We start from the raw sequence: 12953 nt of genomic DNA, 5'->3' as shown, positions 1-12953 counted from the left end.
GGCAGAGCCTCTCTCTATGAGCCCTGGTTGGCCTGAAACTCACTTTGTAGACATGGCTAACCTAAAGCTCACAGAAATCTACTTGCTCCTACTTCTCAATGGCTGAGATTTAAGGCCACCTCAGGTTGCTCAAGATTTATTGTTTTTTTTTTTTTTAAATTTTTAAAAATTATTTTTGTTTTATGTATTTTATGTTGATTTATTTTGTACACGAGTGATCTGTCTACATGTATGTCTTAATGCTAGAAGAGGGCATCAGATCCCACTAGAGATGGTTGTGAGTTACCACGTGGTTGCTGGGAATTGAGCTCAGGTCCTCTGGAAGAGCAGCCATTGCTCTTAAACTCTAAGCTATCTCTTCAGGTCTAATTCGTTCTTTCTCTTTCTTTCTTTTTCTTTCTTTCTTTCTCTCTTTTTCTTTCTTTCTTTTTCTTTCTCTCTCTTTCTCTCTTTCTTTCTTTCTTTCTTTCTTTCTTTCTTTCTTTCTTTCTTTCTTTCTTTCTTTCTTTCTTTCTTTCTCTATCAAAACAGGGTTTCTCTGTGTAGCCCTAGCTGTCTTGGAAATCGCTCTGTAGATCAGGCTGGCTTCAAACATACAGAGAGAGATCTCACCGCCTCTGTCTCCTGAGTGCTGGGATAAAATGTGTGCACCACCATTACCTGGCTGAGATTCATTCTATTTAAATGATTTTATTTTATTGTCTTTGTCATGTTCACTTCACACTTTGACGTAAAAAAACCAGAGAAGTGCAATTTGGTATTAAGTATTAAGGAATAAATAAAAATAAACGCATTAAGTGGTCTCTCTCCAACCCATGGTCCATATTCTGTCACTATTCTAAGACACAGCCCTCACTGGCAGGCTAGGTAATAACCTGTCCCAGTGTCATGCTCATTTTCTCCTCCTGTCTGAAATCACACTTCCCTCTCCTGGAAGGCTGATGTCGCTGCCATTGTCAGCCCTATCATTCTCCAGAGAAAAGACCTAGTGACCCGCCATTGTGGTCAACTTTCTTTGCTCTCTTTCTGGGAGGTGAACAACTTGGTTTCTAGAGCTTATTCCTGTCTTTCTGGTGCTGGGTGCTAGTACACCCTCACATGCAGGAGGGAACAGCTCTGGCGCTTTTCTTCTTTAACGCACGTAACAAACCATGTGTAAATGAAAGTACTCAGTATAAATGCTACTACTATGGGCAAGCCTTCTTTGTGGTGCTGCAGGGAAATCTACTGCCAGATCAACCAGCTCTTCTTATTTCTCATCTCTTTCCATAACAAGCACTGCATTTTCTCTAACTCTACTGAGGTACAATTCACGCACCATAAAAACTAACCCATTTTAGATACAAAATTTTAATCCATTTCTCTGAAATCACTACACTCTAGTTTTTGCCTCCATTTGCAGTTAATCTTCCTACTTCTCTCCAGTCCCAGGCAACTACCGAATCCACTTCTTGTCCAGACATATGTGTTGTTTGGGGGATTTCATACACAGGAAGTAACTGTGCCTGGCTTCCTTTACTTAGTATAGTACAAGCTTCATCTGTATTGAAGCATGTACTAGAATTTCATTTTATGAACATGGTGTGTATATATATATAGTATACAAACATGTTTTTATATGAAGTGCATAGATACATATGTGCAAGTCAGAAGTTAATTCTGGTGTCTTCTGTTTTCCAACTGATTTTTCGAGGCAGGGTCTCAGCCTAATTAGAGCTAACGGAGTAGACCAGGCTCCCTGGCCGGCAAACCCTGGAGATGCTCTTACCTCTGCCTCCCCAGCACTGGGGTTACACGTACATGCCACTAGCCTAGGTTATTACATGGGTGCTGGGTCCCATGCTCGCAGGGTAAGCACTTTACTGAAAAGAGCATTTCCTTGCCCCTCAGTACTTCATTATTAAATATGAAATAATATTCCACTGTATAGATAAACAATTTGTTTACACACTCCTATTTTTTGAAAACTGTATTTTCAAGTACTTGGATGTGTTCTCTCTCTCTCTCTCTCTCTCTCTCTCTCTCTCTCTCTCTCTCTGAGTCACTGAATGAAACTGTCATCAATACAAAGTAACCAACCTCACAAAAGAGCCATCAAAGTCACAAGCAGGTAGACACCCACCCCACTTATCTTGATGGAAGCAAGCACTAGGCTTAAGCAGTCAGTGGGTACAGATTTAGAATATAACAGTGTGGCAGATGATAGACTACAGACTGGACTATCTGTATTAGACTACTTATTGGCCCATCAAACCAAAGCCCATCATATGATTAACTAGAAGTAGAGGGAGGCCAGCTGAGGTGAACACATGGGGGTGGGGATGACTGACAGGAGAGTCTTACTGTTATTGGTACTGTTGCCACTGAAAGGCCCGGAAGAACTGCTACTGTCTTTCTCCTTATCTTGGTTTTCAAAGTCCATATTAAGAGACCTGCAAAAAAAATTGAACAGGTAAATTTCAGTTTTGCTTAAGAAAGAACTTAACAAGGCCAGTCATTAGACAGTGTTCTAAAATGTTAAGTTACTAGGGAAATGATGATCTCTTCTGAACTATGGATACAGTCTACCAGTGTCAGTTCAAGAATTCTCCTGGCTACAAAATGCACTCCAGTGTAGCTGGATCTTTCAGTCAGTCTCTCTTAACACTCATCCTTCTTTATTTCCTTTCTTTTGCCTTTTCAAGACAGGGTTTCTCTGCATAACAGCTCTGGCTGTCCTGGAACTAGTTCTTATAGACCACGCTAGCCTCAAACTCACAGGGATCTGACTGCCTCTGACTCTGGAGTGCTGGGATTAAAGGTGGGTGCCACTGTTGCCCGGCTTTATTTTCTTGTGATAAAAATCTGGACAGAGAAATGCTGGGTAAGAGCAAGCACATTTTGGGATTTTTATACCCAAGCAACAGTTTTTAAGAGGGTACACTGAAAACTCTCTAAGGTGAAAACATCTGTGCTTCTAACAACGTTCTTAAAAATATAATAAACAGCTGGGCGGTAGTGGCGCACGCCTTTAATCCTAGCACTCAGGAGGCAGAGGCAGGTGGACCTCTGAGTTCGAGGCCAGCCTGGTCTACAAGAGCTAGTTCCTGGACAGTTAGGGCAGTGACACTGAGAAACCCTGCCTTGAAAAACCATTAAATGAATAAATAAAATAAATAAAGATAAACAAAGGCCACTTACACCAAGATGGTAGAAAATACCTGCAATCATGTAACTGGTAAGAACTTGTAGAGAATGGCAAGAATCAAAAGCTAGATTAACCGTCAAGTGTTGGGAAGGACAAGGCTGGGGACCTTACACACTGAGATGCTGATGTTAATTGGGTCTGACAGTCTGGCCAATGGTCCAATCATGCATCTCATTTTGGAGTTCCAGCCTCCAGAACCCTGAGAAAGTAAATTTCTGTTGTCTAAGCCACCTAGGTTATATGGTATTTTGTATGGTAGCATGGGTTAATAAGGAGTACAGATGATGTTTGTATTATTCCAGCTTGTTTCATGTGTTTTGATATGTCCAATATTAGCAAATATCTTCCCGTATGGTAGGAACGTGGTTTTGTTTGGGGGCACTTCACAAACGCCAGCTAGAGTAACCCCACAGAGATTGCTCAGTCAAGACTGCAGCGCAGTCCTGAGTTTGGATCCCTAGAAACCATGATGGCACACATATGTAATCAAGTGCTGGGAGAAAGAACCAGGCAATCCATGAAGCTTACTCGTCAGCCAGTCTAGCCCAACTGATGAGCTCAAAGTTCCACGAGAGACAGACTGAGGAAGAAGACATCAGCTATCTACCTCTGACCTGTACATGGCATGCACACATGACACAGACATACAAGAACATTAAATTGACTATACTGTTGTTCATTTTATTCCTACTTGTCTTGTTCAGTTATTGAATTGAGGGACATTTATCTTTAGTTATATTTGTGGGCTTTGTTTTTCTTCTCTGTCTACCAGTTTTAATTTGAAGATCTTTTATCATATATGAATAGGCATTTAGGAGGCCCAATGAAATGACTCTGCTGCAAGTCCAGCTACCTGGATCCCATGTGGTGGAATGAGAGAACTGGTTACAGCAAGTTGTGTGTGTGTGTGTGTGTGCATGCACATATGAAAAGAAATATAAAATAAAGACACAGGGAAGTATTGTTAATTATGAATACTTGGCCTTAGCTTAGGCTTGTCCCACCAAGCTCTTTTAACCTAATTTATCCTATTTCTAATCATCTACATTTTGCCTCAGTGCTTCTTACCTTTCTTTTGTTCTGTACGTCCTACTTTCCTTCTTTTGTGTCTGTCTGTCTGTCTGACCCCTGGCGTCTCCCTGTTGTCTCCTTTTCGGTCTAAATTCCTCCTCCTACCTACTCTTCCTGCATAGAAATCCCACCTATACCTCCTCCCTTGCTACTGGACATTCAGTTTTTTATTAGACCAATCAGGTGCCTTAGGCAGGCAAGGTAAAACAGCAACACATCTTTACATAATTAAACAAATGTAACATATCTTTACATAGTTAAATATTCCATGACATGAACAAGTGCAATATATATTTACATAATTAAACAAATGCAACATAACTTTATATAGTTAAACATTCCGCAACAATGTTCTCTTATAAAAGTTAACACTCAGGGCTATATTCTCTCTCTGTGGAAATGCAGACAGAGTACTCTATCTCCCCTTTGATGAGTATAAGCAACATGCATCTTTTCTGAGTCTTTTAAAGTCTTTATTTATTATTTGTCCCTCCTCCCCCCGTCAGGGTTTCTCTGTGTAGCTTTGGCTGTCCTGGGACTTGGTCTGTAGACCAGACTGGCCTCAAACTCAGCAGAGAGATCCATACCTTCCTCTACTGCCTGAGTGCTGGGACTAAAGGCATGTGCAACCACTGCCTGGCTTGCCCTTAACTTTTTAAATTTTATATTTACAGCAATTATGTTTTTCTGCGTATGTGTAAGGGTGCAGATGTGTGGAGGCTAGAGGTTAATATTAAATGTCTTCCTTTATTATTCTCCACTTCTATCTCGGATTAGGCTGGACTGGCTGACTAGAGTTCCGGAAATCCAACTGTCTCTGTCTCCTAGTTGTGCTGCACCCAGTTTTTATGTGGGCTCTGGGGATTTGAACTCAGGTCTTCATGTTTGTGCAGAAGCCACTTTAGGGGTTGAGCAATATCCCGATCTAGGTTTTTCCTTCCTTCCTTCCTTCCTTCCTTCCTTCCTTCCTTCCTTCCTTCCTTCCTTCCTTCCTTCCCTCCCTCCCTCCCTTCCAGGTTTTTTGAGACAGGGTTTCTCTGTGGCCCTGGCTGTCTTTGACCTCATTTGTAGAAGTCCATGGAGATCAGAAAGAAGCATCAGATCCCCTAATACTGGAGTTACAGATGGCTCTAACTGAACCCAGGTCCTCTGGAAGAGCAGTCAGCGCTCTTAACCACCAAGCCACCTCTACAGACACAAACAGCTATTTTTTAAAATTTTTCTAAAGAAAGGGTCTTATTATGTAGCCCTAGGTGGCCTGGAACTTACCATGAAGACCAGGCTGGCCTCAAACTTAGAGATATGGGTCTGCTTTGCCTCTTAGCCACACTCAGCTCAAGTGCTGGTACTTTGATTTGGTTTGAAGGATTTCCTTTAAAAGGTTTTTTTTTTTTTTTTTTAAAGATTTTATTTCTTTATAATGTATACAGTATTCTGCCTCCATGTATCCCTGCAGGCCAGAAGAGGGCACAAAATCTCATTACAGATGGCTGTGAGCCACGATGTGGTTGCTGGAAATTGAACTCAGGACCTCTGAGCCATCTCTCCAGCCCCTTTAAAATTTCTTAAAAGGAAATTGGAGACAAATTCTTTCAGGTTCTGTTATCTAAAAATATTTTTTCTTCATTCCTGAAAGGTATTTGTTTTTTGCCATAGAATCTTACAGTGATGAGCTTGTTTCTAATGTCTTGACATTGTGTTTTTCTTTTCTAATGATGAACTGAGTTGTCATCTTCGTCTTTCCATCTCTGTAGACCCCGCCTCTTGCCACTTTCTGGATCTCCTTTTCTAACTGGTTCTGAGCTATTACATGCAGGTTGTGCTGTACCTTGAGGTACTATAAGTCCAGCTTCTTGTGTTTGGAGTTTACTGAGGCTTTTGGATCTGTGAATTCTGGTTTTCAACAACTCTAAAAATATATGGCAATGATCTCACCTTTATGTAGCTGGGGATGGGTGAGGCAGGGGTCTCAGTATGTGATCCTTTTGTGGCAGCTTCCTGAGGGAGTGGTGTGACAGGAGAGGCAATGACAGGTCTCTGCTTTTCAGTGATGCTCATCCCTGCTTCCTTTTGGGCAGTCTCTATTTCTTCATTTTTAGGTCCACTATCTTCTCTGCAATGTCTAATAGCTGATAGTACCATACAATCCAGTGTATTATTTAACTTCATTCTACAACTATATATTTTGTCTAATTTCTCACTTGCTCAGCTGTTGTTCTGGTGATTATGGAGTGACGTGAAGCAGCACTTTCTATCACTGAGTACTCTACATGTTTATAGACCTAAGCAGATGACCATTTCATCAGACAATAATCAGATGCCATGTGAATGATAAATTGTTCCAAGCTGGCTACTGGGAACAGACATTTTCTTCAGATACTGTCACATAGTTTCCTCACATGCATGGATCCATACTCTCTCAAATCTCTCTTGACTCAGGGAATGCTTTTGCTGCATGGTATAGAAGCTTGAGCCAGGAAACAGGGATCACTCATTGTGAGTCAGAATTGCTTTCCTTTGCTGTCTGCAGAACACTATCTAGAAAACGTCACTTTTTGTATTTTGTATGCAAACACACACACACTGAGACCAATAATAATAATAATAATAACAATAACAACAATAATAAACAAATCTAGACTATTCAGTTTTCTAATTCTAACATTCATCTGCTTATATACATTTGGGATCTTATATTTATTTTTAGCTCTACCAAAAGATCTAAATGAAAGACTAATTTACCTATCCAACCCCATCGGTCCTAGGGGAATTGTTATAGTGACTGGATGTTGAACAAACTGTTAATTCTTGCTTCTAATAAGGTCTATAAAACAACAATAAAACATAAAAAAAACCCCAAAAAATCCTGTACATGACATTTTAAAATGAATTTCCTTTGCCACAACACCTATGGTAATTTTCAATGAATGGTTCCACCCCTCTGTACCTAACATTCATTAGGTCTCATGACAGCGCTAATCACCTGAAAGGCTGGGACGTCTAGACTGGTGCTGCTGTGCATGGAGACATGTCTGCAGCCAGGGGAACACAGACTGCCTCTTCCCTGTGGGCATGCTTTGGGAAGATGTGAAGTAATCTGAGTTTTCAAATCCACTTATGAATATAATAACAGTAAGTACATTTGTTATGTCCACACTGCTTCTCTGACTCTCGTGACAGCTGGGTAACTTTACAAGAATCTTTATTTACATCTCTGCCCTGGGGCCAAGCTTCCACTACTCTGGCACATCCTGACACTCTGGACTGGAAAGCTGCCAGTTGCCTTTCTGGTCTTACTGGAGGCACAGTCATTACACAGCCTCTCTATGAAGATGGGAGAATGAACCTGGGTGCTGAGGTCAGTGCTAGCCAGGTTAAGGGACTATTTAGCTCTTTCAATTTATTATTAGCTGAGAGCTACTAAGAACTCTACCTTTAGACCTCCTTCCTCTTCTCTTACAGCCATCCTTTCTACTTCATTTCTTATATATGTATTATGTAGATGTGTTGTGGGATATTTGTTTACATTGTGTGAAGATGTGTCTGTCTTGCCTTACCTGCCTAAGGCACCTGACTGGTTTAATAAAGAGCCGAATGGCTGGTAGGCAGTAATAGGTGGGACTTCTGGGCAGAGAGAGGAACTCAGGGTTAGAATCTGCACAGCAGGAGACACTAGCAAGACACTGAAGAAGTTGGACATACATTATGGAGGATAGGTAACTAGCCATGTGACAGAACATAGAATAATACAAATAGTTATACTTAAGTTCTAAGAGCTAGTTGGGAACAAGCCTAAGCTAAAGGCCAAGCTTACATAATTAATAAGAGGTCTCTCTGTCATTATTGGGGAGCTGGCAGTCCAAAGAAAGTCTGATAAGAAAGTCCAACAACATACATGTATATAAATCTAGATTCCACATATGAGGGAACAATATGATATTTGTCTTTCCTATTCCAGCTGATTCTGATGAACTGTCTAAAGGCACAGCAAAGGAAATCAACAAGAATATATACCAAGAAGGCAGAAAGGGTGTATTTGTGGGAAAGAGAGGACTGGAGTGGAAGATCACTGGTGACAGAGGACAAAGTAGAATGAGAATATACATAGGAAAGGTTACAAACCCACTTACTTGCATGTATTAAAAATAAAAGCAGCATCAGAAAAAATAGGAGCTGGAGAGAGTTCAGCCATGAAGAGCGTGCACTGCTCTCGTAAAGGACTTGTGATCACTCTCCTGGACTTTAGCAGCTCATGGCCACTGTAACTCCAGCTACAGGGAGCCAATCAACATCTGCTTCTGGCCTCCTCAAGCACTGTACTCATATGAACACACCCATAAACATAAATATATAGTGAAACTCTTGCAAAGAAGCAAACTGCCACACCCTGCTCCCTTAAAAAAAACTCTCTACCTTGAAGATGGGCATGGCAGCACAGGTTTATTATCTCAGCATACAGGAGGCTGAGGCAGGAGATTTTACAAATTAGAGAATAGCCTGGACTACCTAGAGGTCTTACCAAAAAAAAAAAAAAAAAGCAAGTACCAGGGAGATGGCTCAGCAGTTAAAAGTGTGTACTCTGTTCCGAGAGGACCTGAATTTGGTTTCTAGTGCCCAATGTGGGTGGTTAGTAACCTGTAACAACTCCAAGGAACTGGATACTTCCTGGACTCAGCTGGGTACCTGTACTCACACAAACACATTCCCCAACAAATACACGTCTGTATGTTTTTAAAGAGCAACCAAATGCATCTCTCACTGTCTTGCTGGCAGGTCCTGTTGTAGCACAAGGAGTTATGGAGGTGACCACTTCTACCAGGTCTTATGTAAGTGACTTTGAGTTTCTCAGTTGCCTCAATCCTGCTCAAAATCAAGCCCTGTTTGATCATTAAGGGTCACTGCTGCATACACAGAAATCTGTGTTAGTGAAGTGGAGGGCTCAAGCTGGGAAGTTTTAGGATTGCTGGCCTGGCTTGGGCAGGCCTCTGTGACTGGAATCCAGCAATAGCTTGGTATACTCACACAGCTGACAGCAGATTCCAACTGTTTAAATACTGCCTTTGCAGAAGACTTCTGCCTTAGAGTGCTGGGACTATTTTTAATTATGGGCTTTTATCCTCACTTACTTGGTAACTTATTAACGACGGACATCAAAGTGTTTGGCTAGACCTTGAACAGTCTGTTCTGTCTTCAAAGATGATTACTCTCATTCCCCCAGCCCTGTCCCACCACCACAATCTTATTACTGCTGTGCAATAACATAATATGATGCCAACACACCAAAATGTTATTACTGTACACTCCATTCAAATTGCACCCTGGCTATTTGCTTACTGAAATCAATGTTTTAATGATCACCGTGGGCTGTGAGACAGTTTAGCAGGTCAAGAGCTTGCTGTGCAAGCCTGATGATCTGAGATTGATCCACATAAACATGGAGGGAGAGGATCAGCTCCACAGAGTGGTCCCTCCACATGCATGTTGGGGCACAAACACACCACTCACACACAAATACATACACAATAAGAAAGTAAGAAAAATGACCAACAGAAGGAACTGGACATGGTGGCACAAGCCCAAAATACCAGTAGTTGGGGGCTGAGGCAAGAGGAGAGCAAGTTAAGATTAAAAATCTTAATCAGCCAGTGTTACACAGTAAGATCCTGTCTTAAAAAAAAATAACCAAACCAATTATTTTTATTTCCACTTTATATAAACTATAACTGAACAGGAAGTAGTAGTAGGTCAAGTTATAGGAGGCAAATATCAGTTATTGATGCACACAGTCATCATTCAAGAGGAAGATAGAGGAAAACAGCAAGTTTGAGGCCAGCCTGGGCTATACAGCAAAGAAATCCTGTCTCTTGACCATCTAACCCACCATAGATGCATATTAGAGAAGAGGATGGTATTCTGATGAAGTAGCTGGACATATTCTGGGGCCACAATAATGACAGCTGGGTTTTATTGGGGGTGGGCAAGGGAAGGACAGTGTGAGACTGGGTTGAAGTTACTATGTAACCAAACATGTCCTTGAACATGATGTCCTTCCTCTATCTGCTCACTGTAAGGATAACAGGAGTGTGCTAGCACACTCAGTTTATGACAGCTAGCCTTAACTGACTCACTGGCCAGGCACTGTGCCAAGATGGTTCCTTCTTCAGTGCTGGGAATGGAACCTAAGTCTTCAGATGTGCCATGCAAACGTTCTACCACTGAACTGGAACTCTCCAGTCCAAGATATCTCTNAGAGAGAGAGAGAGAGAGAGAGAGAGAGAGAGAGAGAGAGAGAGAGAGAGAGAGAGAGAGAGAGAGAGAGAGAGAGAGAGAGAGAGAGAGGAGACGTGGGGAAAGGTCTTTAGGCGACACGGGTGGTCACAAGACGTATTTGGAGTGCTTGCATTTATGCCGGCAACACTATCATTCCAAATCACACCCCTCGGAGTTCAGAGGCTCTGGGGAACCGACCCAAGGAGAGGACGAGGTCTCAAGAAAGTACTGAGGGCCTGTGGAGTTGCCAAAGCACAACAGATGGACCAGGCACAGGAGAGGCGCCCATCCCTGTTCTGCTCAGGACTGTTCTAAGGACCTAGCGCTTTCCTCTGCGCCATGGCAGGCTCTGCCATCGTGGGTACTGTGCTAACGCTGACACATTTGGTTTATGTTCATGTCTAACAGTATTGTATCCCCCTTTTGAGCTCCCTCATGATGCTGCCTAATCAAGAATGGGCGTTTAGAATGTGTTTGCTGTTGACATAAATTATAAATTCATTGATTTGCCATTTGTGTGGTGTAACCTTTCAACAGCTTCTCATCTTTCTGTGCATGTGATCCATTCTTTCTATTATATTGTGTAGGTTAGGAACAGAAATTATTTCTGCGCCTCTTTGTTTCCCTGGGAGCATGCCCTAGAAATAGAAAAACCCAATCATTTTCTCCTATTGTTGTTAAAGAAAAAAATGATTAAGATGATAAATCGAGGTTTTTCTAGAGTTTTATTTTTTTGAGTTATTCATAAACCTGAGCAAGGTAATGACCAAGTTTTGAGAGGAGACCAGAGATGGAAATGATGTCATGAGACCGCTGTTGAACAGAGTGGTCCTGAAGACAGATGGGTCCTTGTGCTGCCAACATTGCCCGGGCTTCTAGTGATCTCCCAGGAGAGTAGCATCCCTGCTGGTCAGAAGGGCATTTTACAGAGTAGCCCCCACGCGGAAGAGCTCTCACTCAGGACTAGCTGTGGGATGGTGGCCTTCAGGGATGAGGAGGGATGAGTCTGGGGATCAGAGAAGCACCAGGGAAAACAGAGCCTTTTCGAAACACTACTGGATGCCACGCTTGCATTATCAGCCTCAAAGGGACTGTGTGAGTTTTAAAACAGAATGCCAATTTTCAGTGGGTTTCAATGACAAAAATTCAGCAATTGCCAACTTGGTTATAGTTCCTAGACTGAGAAATGGCGTTGATTTTCATGAGCGATTCTAGCGCTCCGTGAATTTGGGGAGTATTTTATCCCAGTCACCAATCCCATACTACCTAGTTAATATCAGATAACTTAACTCAAATGAATAGTTTGAGTCTTGCAGCTAGATAGAAAGAGCCCCGTAAAGAAAAGCATTCCCGCTCACAGGCCAAGCACATCCTTGTCAATGAATACAGAACCTGTCCTTCGGGTACAAGGCAATCTTACTTGCGTGTCGGCAGTGAGAAAAAAATAAACACAAAACCATTCGTTCACTTGCCTTTAAACAAAAAGTTGCCTTCTCTTACGCAAATCCTTCAAAAGACTTTAAATAAAGTGTTCTGGGTTTGGACCAAATATACAGGCAGGCCCAGGTTCATAACTTCACCTAAGTGGGAAAGTATAGTTAAATGTCATACTTCAAAACCACTGCTGCAATGTTATTAACCCACATTAATGACAGACTTTCTTCCCCTTTCTACATTGATTTTCCAATACTGTGTTGATGGCGCTGTGATGTATGTGCCCTCTGTTACAGATTTAGATGTATCTCACTATAGGTTTGATAGGTTGCAATTAAAACAAAATCAGAGAAGTTGAATCCTTGCAGCCCAGAATAAAAGGAAACATGGAACTTCTACTCACATCTTCACTGCCTGAAACATTCCCACCTCAGCCGGGAGGAAGGGGCTCAGCAAGTAGAGGGGGCATTCGAATGGAACTTTATCTGCTGCAGAAAAAAAAATGTTAAAAGAAACAGTGAACGAGAAAGATTAAAGCCTTGTTTTTATGTAATAGTCTGCCCCAAGAAAAGACAAAAGAGGAAGGTGCCCAGGGAGTCTTCTGAGAAACTCATAATTAATTTATAATTCACTCATCATTTACTCTCCAGCTCCTGTTTTCTCTCTAAAATGTTTATGCTGCTAAAATTTAATATTCAAATATATTATGTGTGTGTGCGCGCACGTGAGTACATGCATGTGTGTGTGTTTGTTTGTGTGTGTGTGTGTGGACTTTTATCTAAACTAAATTAAGTTTAGGTGAGCTCACATTTGTTTCTTTAGTATGTATATTATTTATTATTTATTACTGGATCATCAGAACATTTCCTAATGCTCTCCAAGGGTTGAACTGTACAAGTGGGGTTTTTATGAACCTGTGAAGTTGTTTTGTTTGGTTTGGCTGTTCTTTTGGAATGATACTTATTTCAATCAAATTACCTTAGTTAATTGT

The 12953-nt window shown here is 41.5% G+C and overlaps 1 protein-coding gene across 1 annotated transcript in view; it reads right to left on the bottom strand.

Moving 5' to 3' along the window:
* Positions 1 to 12953, bottom strand: part of Sppl3 (signal peptide peptidase like 3) — a 101920-nt gene that overhangs the window by 23480 nt on the left and 65487 nt on the right. The window contains exon 3 of the mRNA XM_050131541.1: positions 2344 to 2432. Coding sequence (XP_049987498.1) covers positions 2344 to 2432 — 89 coding nt within the window. The remainder of the gene's footprint in view (positions 1 to 2343; positions 2433 to 12953) is intronic.

Source organism: Alexandromys fortis, unplaced genomic scaffold, assembly GCF_014885135.2.
Source record: "Alexandromys fortis isolate MF-2015 unplaced genomic scaffold, M_Fortis_MF-2015_v1.1 scaffold_382, whole genome shotgun sequence".
In the NCBI taxonomy this organism is placed as follows: domain Eukaryota; kingdom Metazoa; phylum Chordata; class Mammalia; order Rodentia; family Cricetidae; genus Alexandromys; species Alexandromys fortis.
This window is presented reverse-complemented; position numbering and strand designations above follow the sequence as displayed.